Source organism: Camelina sativa, chromosome 4 (genome assembly GCF_000633955.1).
Source record: "Camelina sativa cultivar DH55 chromosome 4, Cs, whole genome shotgun sequence".
Taxonomy (NCBI): Eukaryota; Viridiplantae; Streptophyta; class Magnoliopsida; order Brassicales; family Brassicaceae; genus Camelina; species Camelina sativa.
The window spans coordinates 20,763,226-20,788,234 of record NC_025688.1 but is presented as its reverse complement, the minus strand read 5'-3'; the positions used below and the strand labels follow the sequence as shown (position 1 = coordinate 20,788,234).

Genomic DNA, 25,009 nt, shown 5'->3' with positions numbered 1-25,009 from the left:
TTCTCATGCTTCATGCTTGCAGGTTTTGTTTTTGTAGGTTTATATTACTCATTGTTTCTTATGATAAAGAGTCTTATCTTTGTTTGCTTACTTTTCTTCTTCTCGATACAGTCTATTTGATTAAACTCTCATCCTGAACATCCCTGATGATATTACTTATCAGAGATTGATGTCGAGTCACATGAACCTTCAAAGCATTTCCTCAATTGGTGACTACACTCAACATATCTCCACAGCATGGACAAAGATTCCTGACTTTTTTTTTTCTGTGTATTAGTAACTAACATAAGCCTCATTGACAAAGCCTTTAATTCCAGATAGGAAACATATACAAAATACTACGTGTCTAAAAAAAAAACAGCCGACTCATACATAACAGGTTTGCTACATTCTTGTTCCCCGACTTCACAATGAATTTCTGGACCACAACTTATTGCCAGCTGAGATACCATCTCCCACTCCTGTGCAAAAGTATTTGTCAACTAAGAGTGTTACAGCTTCCCATCATCCTAGACAAATGATTACTTAAAGAGTTATTATGCTCATTTCTACCATCTAAAGCTTTTGGCGAGCAACTACTAATGATAATTAGTGGGGTAGCCTCACCAGCATCATTGATTATTGAGCTTGTCAATACTTTCCTCTTCGGTAGTAGTAGTAGTAGTATCGCTTTCCACCGTAGGTTCTTCCAAAGCCTCTGGAATTTCCTTAGAGGCTGGGATGCTTTTCTGAGTCTGCAGACCTGTCGTGCGTGCAAGATCAATCCATTGCTGCAACATTTTCATGAAAAGTTGGGATCAAGTCCAAAAACAGTACTTCCAAGATAAGAGTTCAGGATACTAAGCTAAAAAAAGAGCAAAGGAAATAAAGAAGTGGAAAAAGAAACCAAAAAATATACAGGCGTGTCACTCTGACCTGTGTTCCGAAATATGAGTTAAGTGTCCTGACTACAAAAGAAATTGTATTTACAAGTAGAGGCTGAGAAGAAAGTTCATCAGAAAGGCGATGCTCTATTAATCCAGCAATTATCTGCGTATAAAGACACTTTCATGTTAGAGGCATAAATCAAATCATAGTTTCTATCATCAACGCTCTTCCTTAGCTAAGACAAGGAAGTAACCATACATACACCATCACTGTGAAGCAGCATGGGTCATTATACCTGGTAACGAAGATTTGCAGATGTTCCCAGAAAACCTCCGTAAACCATTGCCGTCTTCAGAAGAGGAGACCTCTTCGGCTTTTGAGCAACGACCAACTCAGGTTTAATGAGGTTTCGTACCGCATTCAATGCATTTGAAGCTCCCACAGCTGCAAAACTGGAAACAACTCCAACACCAGCAAGCTTCAAGCCACCAACAACAACTGAAGCAATTCTAAGATTCAGGTTCCACTCTCTTCCAGCAAGACTTTTCTGAAATGCATTATCAGGTATGGATCCTAGGAGGCTCCTCAGGGCTTCTATGCTGTCTGGTCCAGCGGTCTCATCAGCATATGAAAGAAAAGACAAAGTTGGTGCAGGAAGCCAAACTGTGAAAAAATCAACGACTGATCCTCTCACTGTATCAGTTATAACATAGTCAATTTCTTCAAAGAAATTCTCTTTCCGCTTCTCATATTGTGCTATTAGTGTGGTTGTTATTGATATAGCCTCTTCGATAGCTAACCTATTCAGGAATTTAGGATCTGCCAACAACCTTTCTCGGAAACCCTGTATCACAAATTCACAGTGAATCATCATTATTGAAATTCCACTTAACTGTTCAGGATATTATCAACTCTGGGTGATAAATATAGGACAAGTGATGTATGAACGATACACTGGTATGCAAGCTCTGCTATATCAATATAGAGCACAAAGCATAAATATTCCATGCAAACATCTCAGAAAATAAATATCATCCAAAATAAATATACCTGGAATCGCTGAGTAAGCTCAGAAATAAGAGGATATTGCTCCAAATCAAAGAGATTCTGCAGAACCTCAGGTGACACCAGACCAAGGTCTAATCCATTTTGAATATCCTGGAAAGCATGGAATAGATTCCATCATTCTAAACGTATGATATACAAGCTTGATTGAAAGTCGAGCTCAACAAAGAAAAAATTGTGGAATAGAATTGAACGGTTTAATAAATCAATTGATAAGAGAGTCTCAGACACAAGGGTGCAGTTCGTCAATATAATGAAAGCAACCCATATGAATCTTACCGGTGGAAGGGCATCTCGCCTTCTGCCAGCTGCATTCATTACTCGAGCGATCTCTGCCCGGTCAAAGCAGTTTCTACTGCAGGGTCTTGCAGCAGAATACCACAAGAAATCAGCAACTGGAGTTTCACCCTCTCTTCGCAAGTACTGTCTTTCAGGATCAAGTAATATAACAACTTGGTTCTTCTTTGGAAACTTCCTTGAGATCCTGGCTGGCAAACCTGTTCCTCTTGAACCATACTCAACATGACTTGCCCCTGTCACCACTATCAGTAGACCAGTACCTACTCCATCTGCTACTGCTTGTAAAATAACTTGTGACATTGTATGGTCTTCAACAACTCTTGCTTGTGCCGACAGATAAGAGCTTGGTCCAAACGGAATAATCTGCGTAGGGAGACTCATATCGAATGTAGATCTACGTGAGAATGAAGAAAATCCTGAGATAAACCCAGAACCAGCAGGGGGAGTGTATAATTTACGCTCAGCCTTTGAAAGACCACGGATACCCTCTGCTTGGACAGTTCTTAAAACCTACATCAGTTCTTATCAGAGTCACAAATAAAAGCAAAATTTGTCAAAAAGCTCACGCTCTTTAGTCTTTAAAGCTTTAGCATGTCCATATTCAGTTGAAATTATCAAACCCAAATTCATGCCACTTACACTATGAAGATTGTAATTAGTCCCAGAAACATCAATCAGAGAGAATCCAAAAGTTATTCAAAACTACCATCTAGAACCAAATAAGAACAATAAAATCATAACTAAAAAGGATTTGAAAATAAGCACTGAACTACAAAGATTCCAAACCAAACAGTGAACTACATGTCTACATCCAAATACATTAAAAGACTCTACCTTAAGAGGAGTGCCGCAAGCAATTAGTTTAACAGAGTTATCGCGACAGTAACTTAAAAGAGGCTCATACTCTTGCCAGCGTTGAGGCGGCCAATGTGTCACATAAGACTTCAATGTCTCTCCGTCCATCCTGCCACCAAAACAATAGTCAATTTACGATCACGAAAATTACATTACGCTGAGCTTGCAGTAAGAATGTGTAGCCAAACCTCTTATCCATGTACTGATTAAGCTGGTCCTGCAAATCAAGAGGGAACGCTTCTAGTGCCACAGAGATTTGACGCTCGCTCTCAACGCATCTCTTGTTCAAGTTTCTAACGATTTCGAGTTCAAGCTCCTCATCGTCTTTGGTAGGCACCTGCTCCGCCTCGCCGAGGTACACAACTCTCGCGTTCATCAGCTTCTCCCACACTTTCTTCTTATCTTTTCCCATAGCCATCGGCTCACCAATCGCCGTCGCGTCATAGATTCTCGAGGTTATAGTCTCTTCCTTATTCTCAGACGCAGGCGGCGGTGGAGCAGCGGCGGTCGCAGGAGGAGGAGGAGCTGGTGATTCCGCAGGGGAAGTCACAGTAGCGGAAGAGCTCTCCTCGGAGGCTAAAGAGACAGACGGCTTGAGAATCAAGGAAGCAGCGGAAGCAAGAAGCGGCGAGAGAAGAACAGCGCGGCGAGAGAAGGCGGCTCGGGATGGAAGAAGATCGGAATCGGAAAGAGCAACGACGGATAGAGAATTGTTCTTCTCATTAGCGAGGTTGATCGGAAAATGAAGGCCATGGAAACGATGACGGCGAGGACGGAGGGAGGAGGAGCAAGGGCAGTGAAATAATAATGGTTGAGAAACGAAGAGATCATTTGTAGCCGTGAGTTTCATTCTCATGGAAGAGAGCAGAGAAGCTCCGTTTTGTACACGTCAGCTTACTACTTCACACATTGCTATTGCGATACGAATGACGGAGGAGTTTTAATTTTAATTCAGTTTTCATCTGAATTTTTTTTTTATTTTATATGATGATCGGGGAAGATAAGATAAGCCACGTCATTATGTAAGAAGTTCGCAATTATTATTTTTTTTCTGGTGCAGAAGAATTCATACGTCTTTCGGAGGTCTTGTGACAAAAATCCGATAAGCAAAAAAAACATGATGTTTTACGTCCCACTCACTGATCAAAAGATCAACACAAGACTCTTTGCAACTAAACAGATTACAATCTCAATCAAAGAAACATAGGAGAAGAAAACATGAGGTATGAAGATGAATAGTACAGTCTCGGGATGATAAAGAAACCATCATATATCACTGGATGTTGATATCGTGGAACGATGGCAAGACCGCAACCAGAGGATCACCATAACCTACGGAGTCTGTTTGCATATGAAGAAGCAGCATGAGTTTATATATCAGTTTTCTTATATGATTTCTCAAATGTTCATACTAACTGATACGGTTTGAATACTCAAAATGTTTATACCTCCGTCATCTGAAAGAAGCTTGAGGACTTCCCCAGCTACATCCGACTGTTCCACAAATAGCAAAGATCAATGAGTCTGATCGGATTTGATAGTTTCAACTTTCAAAGAAGAGATGGATATATTAATTAGCTTAAGCTATTACCGTCACTGGAAGTTCTGTTCCCAACTGATGTAAGTATCCAATAACTTGGCCTTCCTTTATTTCATCACCCTGAGGAATTTTTTTATCCGCTTAAGATGGGGCAATCTTGAAATCTTATTTGTGTTTTCAGTTTAAGGGAAGAAAAAGAGTTTAGTAGAGTCATTTACCTCTTTGCAGCTAGGAGATAGTTTCTTTCCTTTTACAGTTCTGCTTCTGTGAAACTCGCCAACCTTTAGAAAAGAGAAGAAGAAACAAGATCAAATTAAACAAGAAGGAATGCGAGAAAGGGATATGGAAACCAATCAGTTAATTAGGAGATGGATCTCTCATACTGAGGGAGATTTGACTAGAACATAATTGTTTGATCCAGATGCCTCCAAAGCTACCAACTTCGCTGGTTTCCCATATGATGTATTCATAAATGGAGATACTTTTTCAGACGGTTTTGCTTTAGATGGGCTGGGAGCAGAAGAAACAGATTTATCCATGGGCTCAGAAGGAATCGGAGGTGCTACGGTTGGAGATATATCCTCCACAGGAATGGGGTTTGTGGCCGCTCCAATCTTCCGTTTTAGGTTCATCTCGAAATCTCCAACCTGTAGTGAAAAAAAAAGCATCAGAAATTGTAATTGTTGGAATCTACGTTAAAGAATCAGCTCCATTGTTAGTAGTAATAACATGCACTTGTCTTCATCATAGCGTTAAAGAAAAGTTTACAAAAACAGTGAAGTTTAAAAAGTTAACGCCATAGTAACTTGCCTTAAGTTTCAGGACAGCAACCTCAGTCTCATCACACATCTCGTGAACCAGTGCCTGCAACATTTAATACAAAAAACATACAATTGATTGAACAATATATAATGAAAGGTCCATACATCATGTTGAAAAATTATAAGAGTAGATTGCCTGAAGTTATGCATCTAAAATCCTGGCGATCTAGAAAGTGAATATTTGAGGACATCGTCAAATCATCACCTACCAAACTTATAAGCTAAAAGTACCTAATACTGTATCTAAAACCCAAAGAAGGCAAAAGAAGAAACCTCCACTTCTTTCGGGAAGGTTGTCCGTCGAACAGATTTCTTCCCGTTTGACACAGTCGCATCAGATGAATCTGCAAAACCAGAGATGAGCAAGTGATGAGGCAAACCATTACAATCCTAACAGTCAAAAAGGCATCAACCAGCAATAATAAACATGTAGAAGAATTGTGGAATATAAACTCACCATCGCTTTTGGTTGTTGTCGAAGTTTTAGAGGCCTTTGCACGTAACACAAGCGTGTAATTGCTACTCCTGTTGGATAATCTCCACCGTGGAACGCAAGAAGTACCAGAGGCAGACCAGTTTCCAGAAAGCAAATGAAGCTCACTCTGTGACCCTAAAGTCTCTGCAACATGGAGCGAGAAAATTCCCACTTAAGACTAAAATCCAAAGGCACCTAAAGAAAAGAGACCAATGAAAACATCCCGACGCTAGACGAAAAAATTGCATCTTTGATACAAAATTCGACATTCAAGATCCGAAATCGAAACCTAATTCAGCCACAAAGAGATCGAATCTATCAAAACATGAAAACCTCAAACAGTAAAACTTAAGAATGGATAATAATAATAATAAACATACACTCTAAAAGAAGCAACAACGTCACTAACTGATAGCTCGAATCTATGCATTTCTACTCATACTCCTCTGTTTCTAATTTTACTCTCAAGGAGCGAAGGAAAGCAAAGAGACAGAGCGAGAGAGAGACACTCACGATGAAGAGATCCGAGAGCTGCAGAAGACGCCATTGGAAGAAGAAGGTTTTTGGGTTGGTTGAATTTAACGCCAAAAATAGAAAATTGGGTTAGTTGAGCTAAAGATCGGTTGAAGAAGAAGATGACGGTTGGGCTACTTTAATTATTTTGAGCGGCCTTCTTCTTTGGTTACTCCGTCCGCCGCATCTACAGTACGGTCAGTTACTGTTCTTGCTAACCTGCGCCGGGATAAAAGCGTACTCTAAAATGGGTCTATCTCATTATTATTTAACGAAGGCTTTCTTATGTGCTTTTCATCTCTTATTTTAACAGTCTTTTTGCACATACATGTCAATACTCTTGAGCTATCTTCTTTGAACTTACTTGACATGGAATCAATCAACAAACAATACTGATTTGTGCGAAGGTAAAAACAATGGAAGGACCTCTCAGTATAAAACCAAACCTGAATCTTCAACAATTCAGTTCAATCATTTGTAGCAAATGAGTTTAAACTGCTACGATACAACAATACTCTCTTTGACACAAGAAGACTCAGTCATCTCATTCATTAATGATTCCTGATATACTACGATACCAAAAAAAACAAAAAAAGAGGAGATCTCCAAGGTGTTTTTGGTTCTGTTCGTTTCCTAAACATGTCTTCTATTCTTCTTGTTTCAAGCATGCTTCAGGTAGTCTAAAGCTTAGACAAAACATCGCCTGCAGTGTACAAAAATATTCAAGCTCAGGAACTAGAGAAGATCTCTCTTTTGATAATGTACCAAAAATCATTCAAGCTAAAAGAAAAACAGATTAGTGGGATCTTACCTTGTTTGGAGCTACATCTCTGACCTTGTGGAAGACTGGATCTTCTATATGGAACTTCAAAGCAGTTTCAGCTTCCTTTAAAATGTCACACAAGCTGTATTTTAGATTTCAAGGCATGCCAAAAAATGCTACCACTTTGGTATAAAATATATGATAGTGAAGAAAACAAAACTAAGCAGGATGGACTGGTTTATACTTACTGCAATTATAGACTCTGTGGTTTCGGTTGCACGAATGAAACAATAGCAATGAATTAAAGGAAGAGGTCCTTTCCAATACTTCCTTTGAATAACATTACTAAAAGAATCTGCAAAAACAATTACAGAGCTTATATGCATTAGTAAAATAAAAATGAAAAAACAGATGAGTTCCTTTTTTATTACTTAACTAGAATTGAAGAACAAATCACACACATATAAGCCTTAAAACATGATGCATCTCCTACTTATATTGATCCTGGTCCTAATTAACTTGCTAATGTGGAATGTAGTTAATGAAACTCTCTTTTCACATAAACTAAACAGCATCACAATGTAAACCATGAACCAGTATACTGAATCAAGATCATTATTTCGTGAGCTGCAATTTCTTACGTAAAAGTCTAAGACTAGTCCCAAATTTCACATACCTATAAACTCCAAGGCAGAAGCTGGAAGGTTCATGATAATATGGTCGATATGTTCCCATGGCTTTGCAATTGGAAGCAATGTTTGTCTCAACCTCTTATTTGCATGTCCTTCTTTACTCTTGCAGTCTTTTCCTACCCCATTTTCTGCACTCAATAAAATACTTGTGAATTGTGATGATCCCCAAGGCAATATTTAGAAACAGAATGTCTTAGAAAATCTTCTGAGACTTTCCGTACCTGTCTCTGTAATACCAGAGGGTTTCTTAATTGCACCAAGAGCCTCATTTATGGTTGCATTGGATTCATGTATCTCCTCTCCACTAATTCCAGCATTTTTATCTTCCAAATTAGTCTCCGCTATGGTTAAGCACAGTAAAGAGAACCCACCATTAAAAGTTATTCTTTATGCCAACTATAATGCAAAAAATATAGTTTAAATCAAAAGAACTACCTCCTCGACTAACGACTGCTTCCTTTGTTATATCATCAGCCACTGATTGCAAATTACCCTCACAAGTTGACACCGTCATCAACTGAGAGAAAAATTTACGAGCATCCATATTGTGCACACAAATCAAATCATCAACCTTATTGAATTTTGCATTGATCTTCAAGTACCGAACACTGTCTGGATTTAAATCATTTGCATAAACGAAGCATCCTTTTTGTGCAGCTGGAATAGCAAAAGGCCCAATACCAGCAAACATATCACACACGGTTTCTCCAGGTTTAAACAAAGATGAAAGCCGCATGTGCTCATGCTCCAATCTAGAATTCCAATATACCAAGCCATAGTCCAGCTTAAATCTTGCCCCATATTGTTTCACTTCTGTTTCCATATCATTTTCCCCAGCCAGCACTTCAAACTTTGGAACTCGAAACTCATTACTGATAGTCCCAACTTTATTCACAATTGTCTTGATTCTTGGATAATTTTTCTAGAAATATAGAAGACCACCAGAAGGTTAGATGCATTTGCTGTAATGAGACGAGATGCAATTATCAAAAAAAAAAAAATGATATCATGAAAAGAACATCAAAAACTTACATCATAGATAACCTTTGCTATAACATCTTTGAATGGAAGGAGCTCATCATGTAGATTTAAGTGGGCAATATGACCTGCACGTAGTAAGCAAAGATATGTTGGTTCTCTTGAGAGAGGATTCATAATACTTGAAAACATAGCAAGAAAATGTACCCAATTAGTCTTTAGGTTGCAGACTGGATAGAAATGACTTATAACAAATGCACACAAAATTGCTAGATCATGCCACCAGAGCTTTTTAATCTAGGTTGTTGAGTTAAAAAAGAAAGCAGAAATTTAGTACTTAACTATTGTTTCAAAAGATGAAGGTATATCCACTCCATCTGGCAGAATCTGCTTCAATATGTGATCTGCGAGAAAAGATTGATATCAGAAGGTTTCATATTACCTAAACAGTATAAGGACTTAACGAAACAAGAATCAAGGCTAATAGAACCAAAAAATCGTTAAACCATTTAATAGCAATAACCAGATAAATGGGGCAAATGTCAGGGTACCACAAACCATTTGGCAAAGAAAACGAACCAACAATAATTAAAAGCAAATGGTAAGCAACTTTAATCATACATATGTACAAAAAGTCTTTAAAAGCTTTAGATTAAAGAGCACAATAGAAGATTGTGACAAACAGAACATAAAGGATAGCAAGCAGAAAAATTAGCTCTTCAAAACGTCCTGTTAATTCCAAAATAGAAACGGTAATAGAAAGAAGCTTCCTAATGAATTTGTTGTCTTACCTGCACTCCAATAGGAATACCCAAGAGAAACCGAATGAGGAACAACTTCAAGTTCACTTAGTTTCTTAATCTGGTTAAGTTTATCCTCCGGTATCTCCGACAAATCTGTCCTATAACAAAGAAAAACTTGGTTAATACGAATAATCCCACTATTTCCTAGACACATTCCCCAGATGAAGAATTAACTCTCACCAGCACTTTTAACGTTTTCAGACAATATCACCAAACGAGTCTTCTCACAGGTAGGATCTTCAGTGATGGGCTTAATTCGTGGCATGTTGAGCATGTACCTACAAGTTATCAAACCAAGTAACTTCCTTTACATCAGTAAGAACACAGAAACACACTACAAATATGCAATGGCTGCTTTACTCAACTTTCTCATTGAAGTTTTGGATAAAAAATGGTAACGGAAGCAAACAAATAACTGAAAGTCATATGATCAGTAGCTCAATTAATTTGAGTTATTGAAGAAGAAACGTACCCATCGAGAATGCGAGTTGCACTTTTACAGAGTTCACGCGGAATTCTAAGAGCCCACAACTTGAGATCGACATCGAACTTGCTTTCATCAAACATGGTGCTTACGGTGTCGTTTTACAATGTTCCAAGTATCCAAAAGACAAGATGAGAAAAGTAGAAACAACCGAGTGAAGAAATCGGCGGAAGGAGAAGAACGAACCACCAGATGACCAGACCCGTGGCGTCCGTCAGTGAAGCCGTCAAGGTTTTAGTCGTGCGCTCTCGGTATTTTAGGGTTTGATTTAAAATAAAATAAAATAAAATAAAAATTGATCTAAAAAAAAAAGGCAAAAAGAGGAATCGAACCGGCGACTTTGAGGTTTTGGGCCGGCTCAACCTTATGGTCAGACTCAGGCCCTAAAATATCTAATCTCCACGAGCTCTGATTCAGAACTACACAACTCTTGAGTTTTTGGTTCACACTTGCGGATCCGAAACCTCACGACCAGATCAGCCGCACCCAACCGCACGCGCCACCGCAATGTCAACTCCACCGACGCTACCTGTCACAAACCAGCCAGCTGTTCAATCTCAGCCACCAATCAACACACCTGCTTTCCGTACTTTCTTCTCACGCCTCTCCACCTCGATCCGTGATGGCTTGTCACAGCGTCGTCCATGGACGGAGCTCGTCGATCGGAGTTCCATGGCTCGTCCTGAATCTCTCACCGATGCCTTGTCCCGGATCAGGAAAAATCTCGCCTACTTCAAGGTTAACTACGTCGCCATCGTCTCCCTCGTGCTCGCCTTTTCGCTTTTCTCTCATCCTCTCTCCCTTCTCGTCCTCCTCGGTCTACTAAGCGCGTGGATGTTCCTTTACCTATTCCGGCCATCAGATCAGCCATTGGTTGTCTTCGGTCGCACTTTCTCTGATCGAGAGACGTTGCTTGCTCTTGTGCTGTCTACGATCGTCGTCGTGTTTATGACGAGCGTTGGATCTCTCTTAACCTCTGCGCTTATGGTTGGTGTTGCGATTGTTTGCGTACACGGTGCGTTTGTGGTTCCGGATGATCTATTCTTGGACGATCAAGAGCCTGCCAATGCTGGATTACTCTCATTCCTTGGAGGTTCTGCTACCTCAGCTGCTGCAGCTGTCTCGGGGAGAGTATAAGAGCTGGATTCGATTCAGATCTCGTCAACAAACCAACCTGGAGTTGAGATGAGTATTCGTGCCTTTTAATTACAGTTGTGATTGGTAACTCGGTACTGATTTTAGGGATTTGGTGTTGTTGATTTGAATGTAGATTCGTAATGAAGCTCTACAGATTTAGAACTACGAATTTTTTGTTGCAATATCTGCTTCTTCTTGTGTTGTTTTACTCTTATGTTCAGATGTAGAAAACTCAAAGTTGATCTTTCTCTATCGTTCTCGTATTGTGCGATTCACTGTTTAACTTTCATCTCCTTTCAATCAGTTTTGTTCTCTTGTTAAATTGATCAGTAGCAGTGACTTTCAGAGCATTGTTAACCAAAATGTTCTATTTGCATTCAGAGTTCCTTAGCAGTTTAATGGAGATTAAGTGACAGAACAGTTTGATCTGGAAGCACTTAGCTAGAAAACTTAGTAGTTTCAGAATGCTATAGAGTAACTAATATTTGATTTATGTAGAGTACTAACTAGAGTGTTCTATGTGTGGTGCATGTTCCTTGTTTAAATGATCCATTTCACTGTGGCTAGTAGAGGATAGTAGCCAGTCACTTAGAGAACAGCGCTTTAGGGTAGGACTGGTGAAATTCTTTTAACAGTTGTTCCGTCATCTTCTTATTTGAGATATGTGCTATTTTCTGTGTCAATCCCCATGGAATCTTTTCCGCTTGTTAGTTTAGTGTTCATAGGCTCATAGCTGTTACATTGCTCGTATAGTGGCTACTTTTTCTCTAACTGCAGTTATCTCCTAGTTTTGCTCACATGTTTGGTGATTTGAAGTGAGAATCTATTATGCTTTATGGGTGGGATAGATATGATTGTCTTGCTTTCCCTTTTCTGAAGCTTTATCAGATGGCCAAAATTAAGTATCTAATTTCGATCCAGCTGTGTGGATCATATGGTCGGCAAGTCGGATTCATGATATAAATCTTAACTTGGCATTATTGTTTGCTACCAAAAGAAAGGTTAAGAATATGAAAAAGAAGGGTAACAATTTGTCTGCCAAACTAGAATCAGTCTGCAATTTGCTCATAGTCCCACATTTGGGAATATAGCACTTACTGTTAAAGGGATTTGGTGAACACAAGGTGATCCGATTAAAAGAGTAGGGTGTTGCTAGTTGGTTTATTGCTTGCTCGAGGTTGATGGTTATTCGTTTGTGTATTGTTAACCTTACGAGATTGTTTAGACTAATATTTTATGTGCTTAAAAATTGGGCAATCTGGTATAGTTTTGGCCTTCAATTCCCACTGGTCAAAGAAGATTTTAAGGAGAACCCACTTCTGTCTAATTGGTTTAGCAACAGCTTTATCAGCTTGATAAAACGATTCGGCCAAACTTTATGCAAGAATGATACCGAGACCCGAGACGAGCAAGTCTTGTGGTATAGCATTTTATAGTATATGACATCATTGAGTTTAAGGTAAGAGGGTATCTCTAGAATTTTTATTCTTGTTAACCATAACAGATGACGACATGTTAATTGGTCATTCTGATCTAGAGATTCAAATCTAAAGAGTAAACCCAGCGGTACGCGTGTACCAACCAATCAGCAACTATCTTGAGTATTAAAAAAAAAAAAAAAAAAAAAAAAAAAAANCAATGTCGACAATAACATAATAATAACCTCGTACGGCACACACCATTCTCCTCTTTTTCTTTTTAATTGTGAAGATGGGTAAAGTTTCACTTTCAAGTTTCAAAGTCGTGTGTCTTCTTCTTCTTAAACTACCTTTTACTAGTTCCCAATTTAGAGGGGCACTATAGTCATTAAGTATGGGCTTCACTAGTGTGAGTGATCCATGGCTTGTAGGTCCCAGCAAAATATAGCCGTTAGGAGAAGAAGTGAAGGAGCGGTTCATTGTCCGTGTCCATAAGGGCAGCTCCGGCGCACTAAACGAAGCTGGTCTGCAAAACGAAAAACAAAAAAGAAGTTTAAAATACTGTATGTTGTCTCCTTTATTTTTGTACTTTATTCAGTTCAGACCAACTCTACTTTGATCTCTTTCTTTAGATTTGGAATAAAATTAAATAATGTTGACCTCACATACAAACTACTAGCTAACAGATTTTTTTTTTTAATCTAAAAAATCGCAAAAGTTACAAAATAACCGAGTAAATTTGAATGTAACTAATATTATTAGTGGTTCAAATTTGAATCCTGATAAACTACTCTTTGACAAAATCAAAGATTTTGGTTTTCTAATAATTTTTTTTCTTTGTCAGAACCAACATTGTTTGTATTGTGATTGATGATTTTATCGTTTTTGATACTAATAAAACCAACCTTTATGCATTCAACAAGACCTACAAAATCCTAGAAAAAAATAAGTGGTTCCAAATTCCCAATGACATTTAGTAGTAGTAGTAGTAATAATAATTTACAAACACCGTTAAACAACATGACATGAGAGCAAGAGTGACCAAAACCCATCGAACAAAACAAAGTGTTTTCAAACACTAATTAATTAATACAAATAAATGAAACTAGCCGTTGGAGGCTCATTTAGTATTATAGGCAAAGAAGCAGAGAGCCACTGTTCTCACCCCCCAACCTCTTATTGCCATCACCTGATCTTTGTCTCCCCCTTCTCTCTCTCTCTCTCTCACTAGAAGATAAAAGAAACACTCATCAAGATTCTCTCTCTCTCTAAGATGGTCACGTGCTGTGTTGTTCTTTCCCAACGAAACCCATCTCTCTCTTTACAAAACTCTTTCAATTCGAAATTCTTTCTCTGTTCCATCCTCCTCAAAGCTACTATTAACTCATAAATTATCTCAAAGCTTCTTCTTCTCTCTTCTTCTAATGGAGTTTCTTACCCAAAACAAAGCTCTCTTTGATTTCAGTTCTTTAAGTATGATCAACACCACCATTGATCAACCCAAGGCTTCACTTCGAAGCCGATTTCTCCTTCACCTAATCGTGTTCCTCATCTTCTTCGTTCCTCCCAGCTCAAGCCAAGCCTGGGACGGTGTAGTGATCACACAAGCTGATTACCAAGGTCTTCAAGCAGTTAAGCAAGAGCTGATTGATCCTAGAGGATTCTTGAGAAGCTGGAACGGTTCTGGATCCAGTGCTTGCTCTGGTGGCTGGTCTGGAATCAAATGTGCTCAAGGTCAAGTCATTGTGATTCAACTTCCATGGAAGAGTCTTGGAGGTAGGATCTCTGAGAAAATAGGACAGCTTCAAGCTCTTCGTAAGCTTAGTCTTCACGACAACAATCTTGGAGGTTCGATTCCAATGTCATTGGGACTCATTCCTAATCTCAGAGGAGTCCAGCTTTTTAACAACCGTCTCACTGGCTCTATACCTGCTTCTCTCGGTGTTTCACGTTTCCTTCAAACGCTTGATCTCAGCCATAACTTGCTCTCTGAGATTATCCCACCGAATCTTGCTGATTCTTCTAAGCTTCTTAGGCTTAACCTCAGTTTCAATTCACTCTCTGGTCAGATCCCAGTGAGTCTCTCTCGTTCTTCTTCTCTTCAGTTTCTTGCTCTTGACCATAACAACCTCTCTGGTCCTATCTTAGATACTTGGGGTAGTAAGTCTCTTAGTCTTCGTGTCTTATCTCTTGATCACAACTCTCTCTCTGGTCCATTCCCATATTCACTCTGCAACCTAACTCAGCTGCAAGAGTTTTCCTTTAGTCATAATAGGATCCGTGGAACCCTACCTTCAGAGATTAGCAAACTCACTAAGCTTAGAACAATGGATATTAGCAGTAACAGTATAGGTGGCAAGATCCCTGAAACTATAGGAAACATTTCTTCTCTTACACATCTGGATTTGTCTCAGAACAAACTTACTGGAGAGATTCCTATTTCGATTTCTGATCTGAATAGCCTTGGCTTCTTTAATGTCTCTTATAACAACTTATCGGGTCCTGTTCCTACTCCCTTGTCCCAAAAGTTCAATGCCTCCTCTTTCGTCGGAAACTTAGAGCTTTGTGGATACAGCGTTTCAACGCCATGTCCAACTCTTCCCTCACCGTCTCCTGAAAAAGAAAAGAAATCATCTCACAGGAATCTGAGTACCAAAGACATCATCCTCATTGCTTCTGGAGCACTCCTCATAGTCATGCTTATCCTTGTATGTGTTCTATGTTGCTTGCTGAGGAAGAAAGTCAATGAAACAAAACCTAAGGGCGGAGAGGCTGGACCTGGAGCTGCAGCCGCGAAGACCGAGAAAGGAGGGGAAGCTGAAGCTGGAGGTGAAAACGGAGGGAAGCTGGTTCATTTTGATGGGCCAATGGCGTTTACTGCAGATGATCTTCTGTGTGCAACAGCAGAGATTATGGGAAAAAGCACTTATGGAACAGTTTACAAAGCTACACTTGAAGATGGAAGTCAAGTTGCAGTGAAGAGATTGAGAGAAAAGATCACCAAAAGCCAGAAAGAGTTTGAGAATGAGATTAATGTATTGGGAAGAATCCGGCATCCGAACCTCCTTGCACTTAGGGCTTACTACTTAGGCCCCAAGGGAGAGAAGCTTGTTGTCTTCGATTACATGTCTAGAGGAAGTCTAGCCACATTCCTCCATGGTAAGTTTGATAGTTTCTTTTGGTAGAATAGACTCAAAGTTTTGTACTTTTGCTAAGATATTAACATTTTACAACTCTGTTTGAAATTGCAGCAAGAGGACCAGATGTTCATATCAATTGGCCTATAAGGATGAGTTTAATAAAGGGAATGGCTCGTGGCTTGTTCTACCTTCACACGCACGCAAATATCATCCACGGAAACTTAACATCAAGCAATGTACTTTTGGATGAGAACATCAACGCCAAGATCTCAGATTACGGTCTTTCAAGGCTAATGACAGCAGCAGCAGGATCAAGCGTGATTGCAACAGCTGGTGCGTTAGGTTACAGAGCACCTGAGCTCTCTAAGCTGAAGAAAGCCAACACGAAAACCGATGTGTACAGCCTCGGTGTGATCATATTGGAGCTTTTGACAGGTAAATCACCGAGCGAGGCCTTAAACGGTGTGGATTTGCCTCAATGGGTTGCAACAGCGGTTAAAGAAGAGTGGACTAATGAGGTTTTCGATTTGGAGCTGTTGAATGATGTGAACACAATGGGTGATGAGATTTTGAATACACTGAAACTGGCATTGCATTGTGTTGATCCAACACCATCAACAAGACCTGAAGCTCAACAAGTCATGACACAACTCGGAGAGATCAGACCTGAAGAGACAACAACAACAACATCTGAACCGTCGTTGATTGATGTTCCTGAAGCTTCTGCTTCTACAAGCCAATAGAAAGAAAGAGTGGAGATTTTTGGTAGTTATTGGAATGTTGTAATAGTAGAGATTTTGCAATTCTTTAATTCTTCCAAGTAGTTTGTTTTTTTATTTCTTTGTTCGTTTCAGTGTTTTGAATCATTTGCGTCATCAGTTTGTGTGTGTAAATAGTGTAAACTGGCCATGTTTCTTCTCTTTCACCAAGCCGTTTCCTCCGTCTTTTGAGCATTAGTGAAAAATTCGATTTGGGTTTCAAGAAGGTAACTTACAAGATATGAGATTCAACCATCTACAGTTGAAGTGTAAGTAAGTTTGGAATGGGCACATACACTGAAAAGAAGAGAACATTATCTAACCAAATACCAAAATGAATCTTTGTATAAGAATGAAATGCTCAACACAACTTATAGCCAAAACAGTGAAACACAAACAAAGTTGGCAGAGAAGTATAATCCCCTAACTTAGGAAAACATCACGTGCTGAGAATTCTACTACATCTTACACAATGAATCATAATGCACTTGCCCCACCAGTCACAGTGATATTTGTTTTTTTTTTTCGTCTTGTCACATTGATACTTACACAATTAATTATTAAAAAAAATAAAAATAAAAATTGTACATATTATTTAGTTTCAAATCTTTTAATATTATTAGAAAATGTACATATTATTTAGTTTTAAATCATTTAATATTATTAAAAATGCACATATTATTTAGTTTCAAATCTTTCAATATTGTTAATATGGTAAAAATTGTACATATATATTATTAAAATGTTAAAAATCTGTTCTGCAAATCTATTAAAATCTTGATAGGTTTTGGTTGTTTTCTAATAAATTATAAAATATTATAGTAAAACTCCCTAATTTGAGAATATTCCTCTTTTTTTGTTTCTCACCAAAGAAAAATGTAAAAATTTCTTTACAGAAAAAGCCGAAAAGGAAAAATCCAAAAAACGAGAGGGCCCAAAATTACACAAAAACCGATGAGAAAATGTAAATATCTTCCAGCAAAGCGGTAGTACCACACGCCTGACACGCTCCTAAACCCAACTCTCAATCTCATCCATACACGTGTCATTCATCTACCGCCTCATCATCCATTTATAATACATCCTTCGGCCACTAATCGCCTCCTCACCCACCACAAGAACCCTTTCTTCTTCTTCTCTTCCAATATCGTTTCCACAGAGAGAGAGAGAGAGATAAAAAAAAAAGAGATGCTTCTCAAAGCTGCTGCTTCTACTTTCTCACTCTTGAACATTCATGGAGAGACTCCTCTCTTCTCTTCGGTTTCTTCTGTAAAACCCGGAAACCTCTCGTTCGCTCTCCGTGCTAGTACCAAGGGTTCATCAAGCACGTTGAGCGGCGTTGTGTTTGAGCCGTTCGAAGAGGTGAAGAAGGAACTAGATCTTGTTCCTTCTGGTCAACAGTTTTCTCTTGCTCGTCAATTGTACTCCCCAGAGTGCGAAGCCGCTGTTAACGAGCAGATCAAGTACGTCTTAGATTAGAATTCTAAATCTGTCGATTGAGTCAATTGTTTTTTTTTTTTTTTGTCTTGTCTTGTCTTGGAACACTGAGATTGATTTTGTAGCTTATTGAGTATCTGATGAATCTGGATTTTGGCGTTTGCTTGCAGTGTGGAGTATAACGCATCCTACGTTTACCACGCTCTCTATGCGTATTTTGATCGTGATAATGTTGCCCTCAAGGGTTTGGCCAAGTGAGTTTTTTTATTTATTATTATTATTGGAAACCCCTTTTGCTTAATGTTCGTTCTGTGACTCTGTGTGTTGATTTAATAAGTTGTCTCTGTTACTCAGATTTTTCAAGGATTCGAGTGTTGAAGAGCGAGAGCACGCTGAGCTGTTGATGGAGTATCAGGTCCTTTTTAGCCAACGATTTCGTTTTGTTTTTTTGTTTTTTTCATTAGCCTCCTCTATCGTCTGAGGTTTTGTTTTATATACTAACACCGTTTTGTTTAACTCGATCTACAGAACAAGCGTGGTGGGAGGGTCAAGTTACAGTCCATGGTGCTTCCTCAGACTGAGTTTGATCACCCTGAGAAAGGAGATGCTCTCTATGGTAAAGCTTATTTTTTTTTTCCCGTTTCTGAGAGATTGGTGTGATGTTATTATTATTAATATTGAAGTTTTGGAATGTATAATTTGGTGTTCCTTGTTGTTGCCAGCTATGGAGCTTACTCTCTCATTGGAGAAGCTAGTCAATGAAAAGCTCCTAAACCTGCACAGTGTAAGACCGTCTCTCTAATTCTTGTTTATGGCGTTCAAGTCATAGTTCTTGCTACTAGTTTCTTAATACAATTTGGTATTTGAATAATGTGTTGGTCAACAGGTGGCTTCCAAGAACGATGATGTCCAGTTGGCAGATTTTATTGAGAGTGTGTATCTGAGCGAACAGGTAAAACAAAATACACAGACACGTTCTATTGTTAGTGGCAAAGATATGGGAGGTTGTGGATCTGTCAAAAATGGAATCTAATGAACTTAAAAAATAACATTCGCAGGTGGAAGCTATTAAGAAAATCTCAGAATATGTTTCTCAACTTAGGAGACTCGGCAAAGGACATGGTAACCTATTTGTTTAATCAGTTTTAAAACTAATATAACACACATTCGTCCACTTCGTGCCTCACACTTTGTGTTTTTTTTTTTTTTTTCTGTATACAGGAACATGGCATTTCGATCAGGAGCTTCTGCGTGCTGCTTGATCGATTTTTTAGCTGTAATCTCGCAGTTTGGTTTAACTTTCGAGTTATTTAATATCTTTGTGAGGTAGACTTGATTTAATATCTGTTCCTTTTGTGAGAGAAAACAAGCTATTATGTTTCTTGGGTTAACCTTCTTTTTATTTTCCAATATTATGTTCCTAATATATCAGTTTCCTTTAGAACCTTTCACATCAACCATTGTTTTATGATACTCTTTTATTACCGCGCATGAAAGTAGTATGTTTTAATTTCGTATTATTTAACTAAGTGGTACCAAAACATTCTTTATCCAAGAAAAATAAACATTGTGCTAATCCAATGAGATCAGTAATCAGTGTCCATACAGTCAAGATTTTATGTTATAATTGGTGTATCGTGTTTGTAAGGAAACTATCTAATGACCCACAGGCCACAACATATACCATTTAATTTGTTATTTCGTCAATTTAATACGATGTTCTTGAAAACAATTTTATAATATCTTGTATAATATCGTGTACGCGGTATAATATATTTCACATGTATAAAATATTCAGGATAGACATCATCGACTTGGAATCGATGAACTTAAGATTGAGGAATGGTAAAAAATTAGTTGATAAAGTCCGGATGTCACACATGTATAAGGAAGCCAATAGCCTCGGCCTTGCGGACGGATTGGCGAACTATGCTTTTAGTTTATCTTTAGGTTTTTATGCTTTTAATAATGCTCTATCGTGTATTGAAACTTTGTTGCAAGAGGATGTAATGGGACATGCGTGTCTTAGAGGTGTAGCATGTAATTTTCGTTTAAATTTCAATAATACTGGCTGGTAAGTTCTCTCTCGGTCCCTTACCAAAAAAAAAAAGTCTGATACATGTCATGGGCGTAGTGTCTCTAGAGTCTAGACCATCCAGCTCCACCAGTACAGTAGTAATCTATTTCATGTTTACGTTTAGAGTTACCAATATTAAGTTAGAAGGAGAAAACAAACAACAAGCCCGTCTAGCTCAGTTGGTAGAGCGCAAGGCTCTTAACCTTGTGGTCGTGGGTTCGAGCCCCACGGTGGGCGACTATTGGTAGCTTTATTTTTTTATCAGACAGCTTTTGGTACTTTCCTAGTTTCGACTTGAACGTCTGAAGTGAACTAAAGGGAAAGCTTTTTGTAATTGTTTCTAAGATGATGAAGAAGACACATGAGGATGAGCTTTTGTATTATGATTTACATTTGTAATCTTGTCTGATGTGTTCTTTATTTAACAACCAAATGACTTTATAGTTAAAGCAATTTGTTCACAATCAAATTAATCTACAAGACTAGTAGACTACAACTAAGCAATTCGTTCACACGAAGTTATATATTTAATTTATGAGAGGCAATTTTGATAGCGTTGGTCCTTCTATTGAGACAATTGACAGACACAAAGGCAAATGCTCCTTAAACTGACCGGTTTAAATATAGGAAGATTTTCCGGTTTAAACCAATTTCACCTTTTGTACCCTATTCTCATCCACTAACTTGCACATCAAACTATACAATTATCGTAACTTCATAAAAGATACTATAAGATTACTTTCCATATCTCACAATTCACATCACGTCAGAGCAAGTAATGGCATGACACATGTCTTATATTATTTATTTATTGCCAATCTTGTTTTCTATATTTAGCTCTTTACACATAAACTACAATATCTCTCTTCTCTTCATTTTCTCAAGATCGATCAGAGTAACTCTCTCTATTGTATTGTGTGGAAGAAACAGAAGAAAGAAATGATCAAGAACACAGAGAACTCTCAGGTCTCTGTGTTCTCTCACTCGTGCTCGTATCAGTCACGATCCTTCTCTTAACCAATGACACCATCGATCTCTTCCCTTACTTGTCTCTCTCTAATCTCCGTCGATCTTCTCTCTCCAACATCCCCACCGCCACACCAATCTCGAGTCCCACCAACGACGACTCATCATCTCCTCCGGAACCACCGGTTAATCAGACCCGAGTCGATGATCATCCGATTGATCAAGGTTTGGAATTGGATTGGCGTAAAGAAGACAAAGAATGGAATGTGAGTTTGAAGGTGGATTGGAAGAGATGTGAGAGTCCAGATTACATACCTTGTTTGGATAACACGAAAGCTATCAAGAAACTCACGTCGAAGAGGAACATGGAGCACAGAGAGAGACATTGCCCTGAGCCTGCGCCTAAATGTTTGGTTCCTTTGCCACAACGCTACAAAGTTCCTCTTCCTTGGCCTCAGAGTAGGGACATGGTGAGAGACTCGTTTCTATTTTTTCGGTAAGATATTTTCTTTTGTTACGGTTTCTTTGGTTCTTGCAAAAAAGAGATAAGGTTTTCTTGGTTCTTGCTTTGTTGATTCAAAGTAGTTTAGTTATTGTGATTGCTCTGCTTTCTAAAATTCTTGTTTCTGCAGATTTGGTATGATAATGTTCCTCACCCGAAGCTTGTAGAATACAAGAAAGATCAGAACTGGGTGCGCAAATCCGGACCTTTCTTTGTCTTCCCTGGAGGTGGAACTCAATTCAAAGACGGTGTTATTCACTACATCAACTTCATACAAAAGGTTTAAAAACATATAACACATAAACCAAAACATTTGATTCAGTTTTATTGAGTTTTGGTTTTTTCTTTTTTTTGTACAGACGTTACGTGTACTTGACTGGGGGAAGAAAGTGAGAGTGGTTCTTGATGTTGGTTGTGGTGTGGCTAGCTTTGGTGGGACTTTACTTGATAAAAACGTAATCACAATGTCATTTGCTCCTAAAGACGAACACGAAGCTCCTTGGTTTTAAAAAGCGCGCCTGTGGCGCGCCATGGCGCGTTGCGCAATGATGTGAGGAGATGAGGGAAACAGGACACTATGGCAAGGCGATATCCATGATGCGAGCGAAACGATGAGCCATAGCCGATGCGACCATTGCGTGAGGCGAGCGCAACATGGTTTATGGCACAAACAAGGTAAAAAATTGTTCTGTAAAATAGTAGTTTACTTATATATCAAACGTATAATGAAAAAATATTTGATTTTCTCAATAATATCTTTAATTATTGATTTTATGTAATCAAAAATCTTTGATTTGATCATTTTTTCACCCATTATATATAAGAAAACCCTAGTTTATTTAGTCTCCTCATCTCTTTCATTCACGAGTCCTAAACGTCTACAGCTTCTGCACGTCTACACGTCTACAGCTACTGCAAAAGGTAATCATCTACTAATCAAAACTGTTGTATACTTACTTGTATTTCTTAATTTCTTTTGAGATGGATTGGATTGTTTTATGCTAGTTTATTCTAAAGTTTTAATAAGTTTCAGCAGAATACCTCTTATTTTCTTTCTTTTAAACACCAAGCGCCTCATATCCATGTTGCGATGCGCCGCATGCGCCATGGCGTATGGCACATTAACAGGATGTTTGTGCCACAGTGCGCTTTGCGCGATTTAAAACCAAGCGAAGCTCAGATTCAGTTCGCACTCGAACGAGGGATTCCAGCTACTCTAGCTGTTATTGGAACTCAAAAGCTTCCTTTCCCTGATAATGCTTACGACGTTATCCATTGCGCTAGATGCAGAGTCCATTNCTTGGTTTTAAAAAGCGCGCCTGTGGCGCGCCATGGCGCGTTGCGCAATGATGTGAGGAGATGAGGGAAACAGGACACTATGGCAAGGCGATATCCATGATGCGAGCGAAACGATGAGCCATAGCCGATGCGACCATTGCGTGAGGCGAGCGCAACATGGTTTATGGCACAAACAAGGTAAAAAATTGTTCTGTAAAATAGTAGTTTACTTATATATCAAACGTATAATGAAAAAATATTTGATTTTCTCAATAATATCTTTAATTATTGATTTTATGTAATCAAAAATCTTTGATTTGATCATTTTTTCACCCATTATATATAAGAAAACCCTAGTTTATTTAGTCTCCTCATCTCTTTCATTCACGAGTCCTAAACGTCTACAGCTTCTGCACGTCTACACGTCTACAGCTACTGCAAAAGGTAATCATCTACTAATCAAAACTGTTGTATACTTACTTGTATTTCTTAATTTCTTTTGAGATGGATTGGATTGTTTTATGCTAGTTTATTCTAAAGTTTTAATAAGTTTCAGCAGAATACCTCTTATTTTCTTTCTTTTAAACACCAAGCGCCTCATATCCATGTTGCGATGCGCCGCATGCGCCATGGCGTATGGCACATTAACAGGATGTTTGTGCCACAGTGCGCTTTGCGCGATTTAAAACCAAGCGAAGCTCAGATTCAGTTCGCACTCGAACGAGGGATTCCAGCTACTCTAGCTGTTATTGGAACTCAAAAGCTTCCTTTCCCTGATAATGCTTACGACGTTATCCATTGCGCTAGATGCAGAGTCCATTGGCACGGATACGGTTGATATACTCAATATATACATCCTTAAGTTTTTGAATCAGAGAAGTTCATTGCTTTTGTTAATACTGTTTTTGAAATGTGTTGTTGCAGGTGGTAGACCACTTTTGGAACTTAACCGAGTTCTAAGGCCTGGAGGGTTTTTTGTCTGGTCAGCTACACCGGTTTATCAACACGATGAAGGACACCGTAACGTTTGGAAAAGTTAGTATTATGATTCGTTAGTCTTATCCTGACTATGTTTTAATAAGCGTACAGAAGAAGGTTTATGAATGTTTCTGCTTTTGTGTGTGTTTTCTCTTGCAGCGATGGAGGCTTTGACTACATCAATGTGTTGGAAAGTTGTGGCTAGAACACGTTTCACAAAAGTTGGATTCGTGATTTACCAAAAACCAGATTCAGATTCTTGCTATGAAGCTCGTAAGGAAAAGGAACCACCTCTCTGCATCGAAGAAGAGACTAAGAAGAACAGTTCATGGTAATGAAATTTTTACCCTATTTTGTTTCATTTCAACAAAAAGCAGAGTTTTTGATGTCTCTTGAGTCTNATTTATTTAGTCTCCTCATCTCTTTTATTCACGAGTCCTAAACGTCTACAGCTTCTGCACGTCTACACGTCTACAGCTACTGCAAAAGGTAATCATCTACTAATCAAAACTGTTNTTGTCTACCAAAAGTACCGGTCGGTTTAACCGGAAAATGGCCTTCTGTATGGCCTGGAAGGTTACACGAGACACCGGTTAGCCTCTTGACAGAACAGACTAGTGAAGAGAGATACAGAGAAGATACGAAACTCTGGTCTGGGATCATATCAGATATCTACCTAAACGGTTTAGCTATAAACTGGAGCAGGATTCACAATGTTATGGACATGAACGCTGGCTATGGAGGGTGAGACAATATTTCAATATATCAATATAGTTCACAAAGTAAGAATCTTCTGTTGCTTACTCATCTTGGTTCATAATTTGCTTTCAGATTTGCTGCTGCTCTTATAAACAAACCTCTTTGGGTGATGAATGTGATTCCTGTGGCTGGTGAAGACACCTTATCAACAATTTTCGATAGAGGTTTGATCGGGATATACCATGATTGGTGTGAGTCGTTCAATACATACCCTAGATCATATGATCTCTTGCACTCTAGTTTCCTTCTCACTAATCTTTCTCAAAGGTAAAGATTGAACTGGACTGGTTTCGTGTGTTTGGATCCAGAACAAAACTACATGTTGTTTTTAACTATGGGGTTTTGGATTTTCTCAGGTGTGAGTTGATGGAGGTGGTAGTGGAAATAGACAGAATAGTAAGAC

General features: G+C 38.7%; 7 protein-coding genes and 1 non-coding gene across 10 annotated transcripts; 5 read left to right on the top strand and 3 right to left on the bottom strand.

Annotated features, from left to right (window-relative positions):
* LOC104781506 (protein RETICULATA-RELATED 6, chloroplastic) lies at positions 239-4,032 on the bottom strand. 3 transcript variants are annotated; one of them, XR_766913.2, is made up of 8 exons: positions 3,276-4,032; positions 3,067-3,196; positions 2,212-2,742; positions 1,918-2,025; positions 1,163-1,711; positions 916-1,029; positions 553-770; positions 239-461 (listed from the first exon to the last, which is right to left on the bottom strand). XR_766913.2 is itself a non-coding variant. In XM_010506196.2 (8 exons), exons 1-7 carry the CDS (start codon positions 3,941-3,943, stop codon positions 612-614), a joined length of 2,259 nt encoding a protein of 752 aa, XP_010504498.1. In that variant the 5' UTR covers positions 3,944-4,032; the 3' UTR covers positions 239-509; positions 607-611. The 3 variants fall into 3 exon arrangements, 2 of the variants coding, with proteins under 2 accessions (XP_010504498.1, XP_010504499.1); XM_010506196.2 differs by having other exon boundaries at positions 239-509; positions 607-770; XM_010506197.2 differs by having other exon boundaries at positions 607-770.
* On the bottom strand, positions 4,146-6,689 carry LOC104781505 (biotin carboxyl carrier protein of acetyl-CoA carboxylase-like). Its single transcript, XM_010506195.2, has 9 exons — positions 6,437-6,689; positions 5,906-6,067; positions 5,722-5,792; positions 5,438-5,491; positions 5,011-5,274; positions 4,846-4,908; positions 4,679-4,747; positions 4,536-4,581; positions 4,146-4,428 (listed from the first exon to the last, which is right to left on the bottom strand). Exons 1-9 carry the CDS (start codon positions 6,468-6,470, stop codon positions 4,361-4,363), a joined length of 831 nt encoding a protein of 276 aa, XP_010504497.1. The 5' UTR covers positions 6,471-6,689; the 3' UTR covers positions 4,146-4,360.
* LOC104781502 (tRNA (guanine(37)-N1)-methyltransferase 1) lies at positions 6,849-10,412 on the bottom strand. Its single transcript, XM_010506193.2, has 11 exons — positions 10,145-10,412; positions 9,853-9,950; positions 9,661-9,765; positions 9,211-9,273; positions 8,924-8,997; positions 8,327-8,813; positions 8,113-8,232; positions 7,876-8,019; positions 7,448-7,554; positions 7,248-7,322; positions 6,849-7,139 (listed from the first exon to the last, which is right to left on the bottom strand). The coding sequence occupies exons 1-11, from the start codon at positions 10,237-10,239 to the stop codon at positions 7,083-7,085; spliced, it is 1,425 nt and encodes a 474-aa protein (XP_010504495.1). The 5' UTR covers positions 10,240-10,412; the 3' UTR covers positions 6,849-7,082.
* Positions 10,491-11,586, top strand: LOC104781503 (PRA1 family protein B1-like). Its single transcript, XM_010506194.2, has one exon. The coding sequence runs from the start codon at positions 10,664-10,666 to the stop codon at positions 11,291-11,293; it is 630 nt and encodes a 209-aa protein (XP_010504496.1). The 5' UTR covers positions 10,491-10,663; the 3' UTR covers positions 11,294-11,586.
* Positions 13,882-16,776, top strand: LOC104781501 (probable leucine-rich repeat receptor-like protein kinase IMK3). Its single transcript, XM_010506192.2, has 2 exons — positions 13,882-15,870; positions 15,963-16,776. Exons 1-2 carry the CDS (start codon positions 14,136-14,138, stop codon positions 16,592-16,594), a joined length of 2,367 nt encoding a protein of 788 aa, XP_010504494.1. The 5' UTR covers positions 13,882-14,135; the 3' UTR covers positions 16,595-16,776.
* Positions 17,719-19,522, top strand: LOC104781500 (ferritin-3, chloroplastic-like). The gene is made up of 8 exons (XM_010506191.2): positions 17,719-18,072; positions 18,217-18,300; positions 18,401-18,461; positions 18,575-18,662; positions 18,769-18,830; positions 18,933-18,998; positions 19,105-19,168; positions 19,268-19,522. Exons 1-8 carry the CDS (start codon positions 17,798-17,800, stop codon positions 19,306-19,308), a joined length of 741 nt encoding a protein of 246 aa, XP_010504493.1. The 5' UTR covers positions 17,719-17,797; the 3' UTR covers positions 19,309-19,522.
* On the top strand, positions 20,288-20,360 carry TRNAK-CUU. The gene has a single exon. It is a non-coding gene; the product is annotated as a tRNA-Lys (tRNA).
* LOC104784104 (probable methyltransferase PMT22) lies at positions 21,023-24,877 on the top strand (the record flags this gene model as incomplete). Its single annotated transcript, XM_019244809.1, has 8 exons — positions 21,023-21,559; positions 21,722-21,871; positions 21,951-22,093; positions 23,563-23,702; positions 23,794-23,904; positions 24,007-24,181; positions 24,349-24,591; positions 24,679-24,877. Coding segments are annotated over 8 exons (1,698 nt in total), but the record flags the coding sequence as incomplete, so codon positions are not given.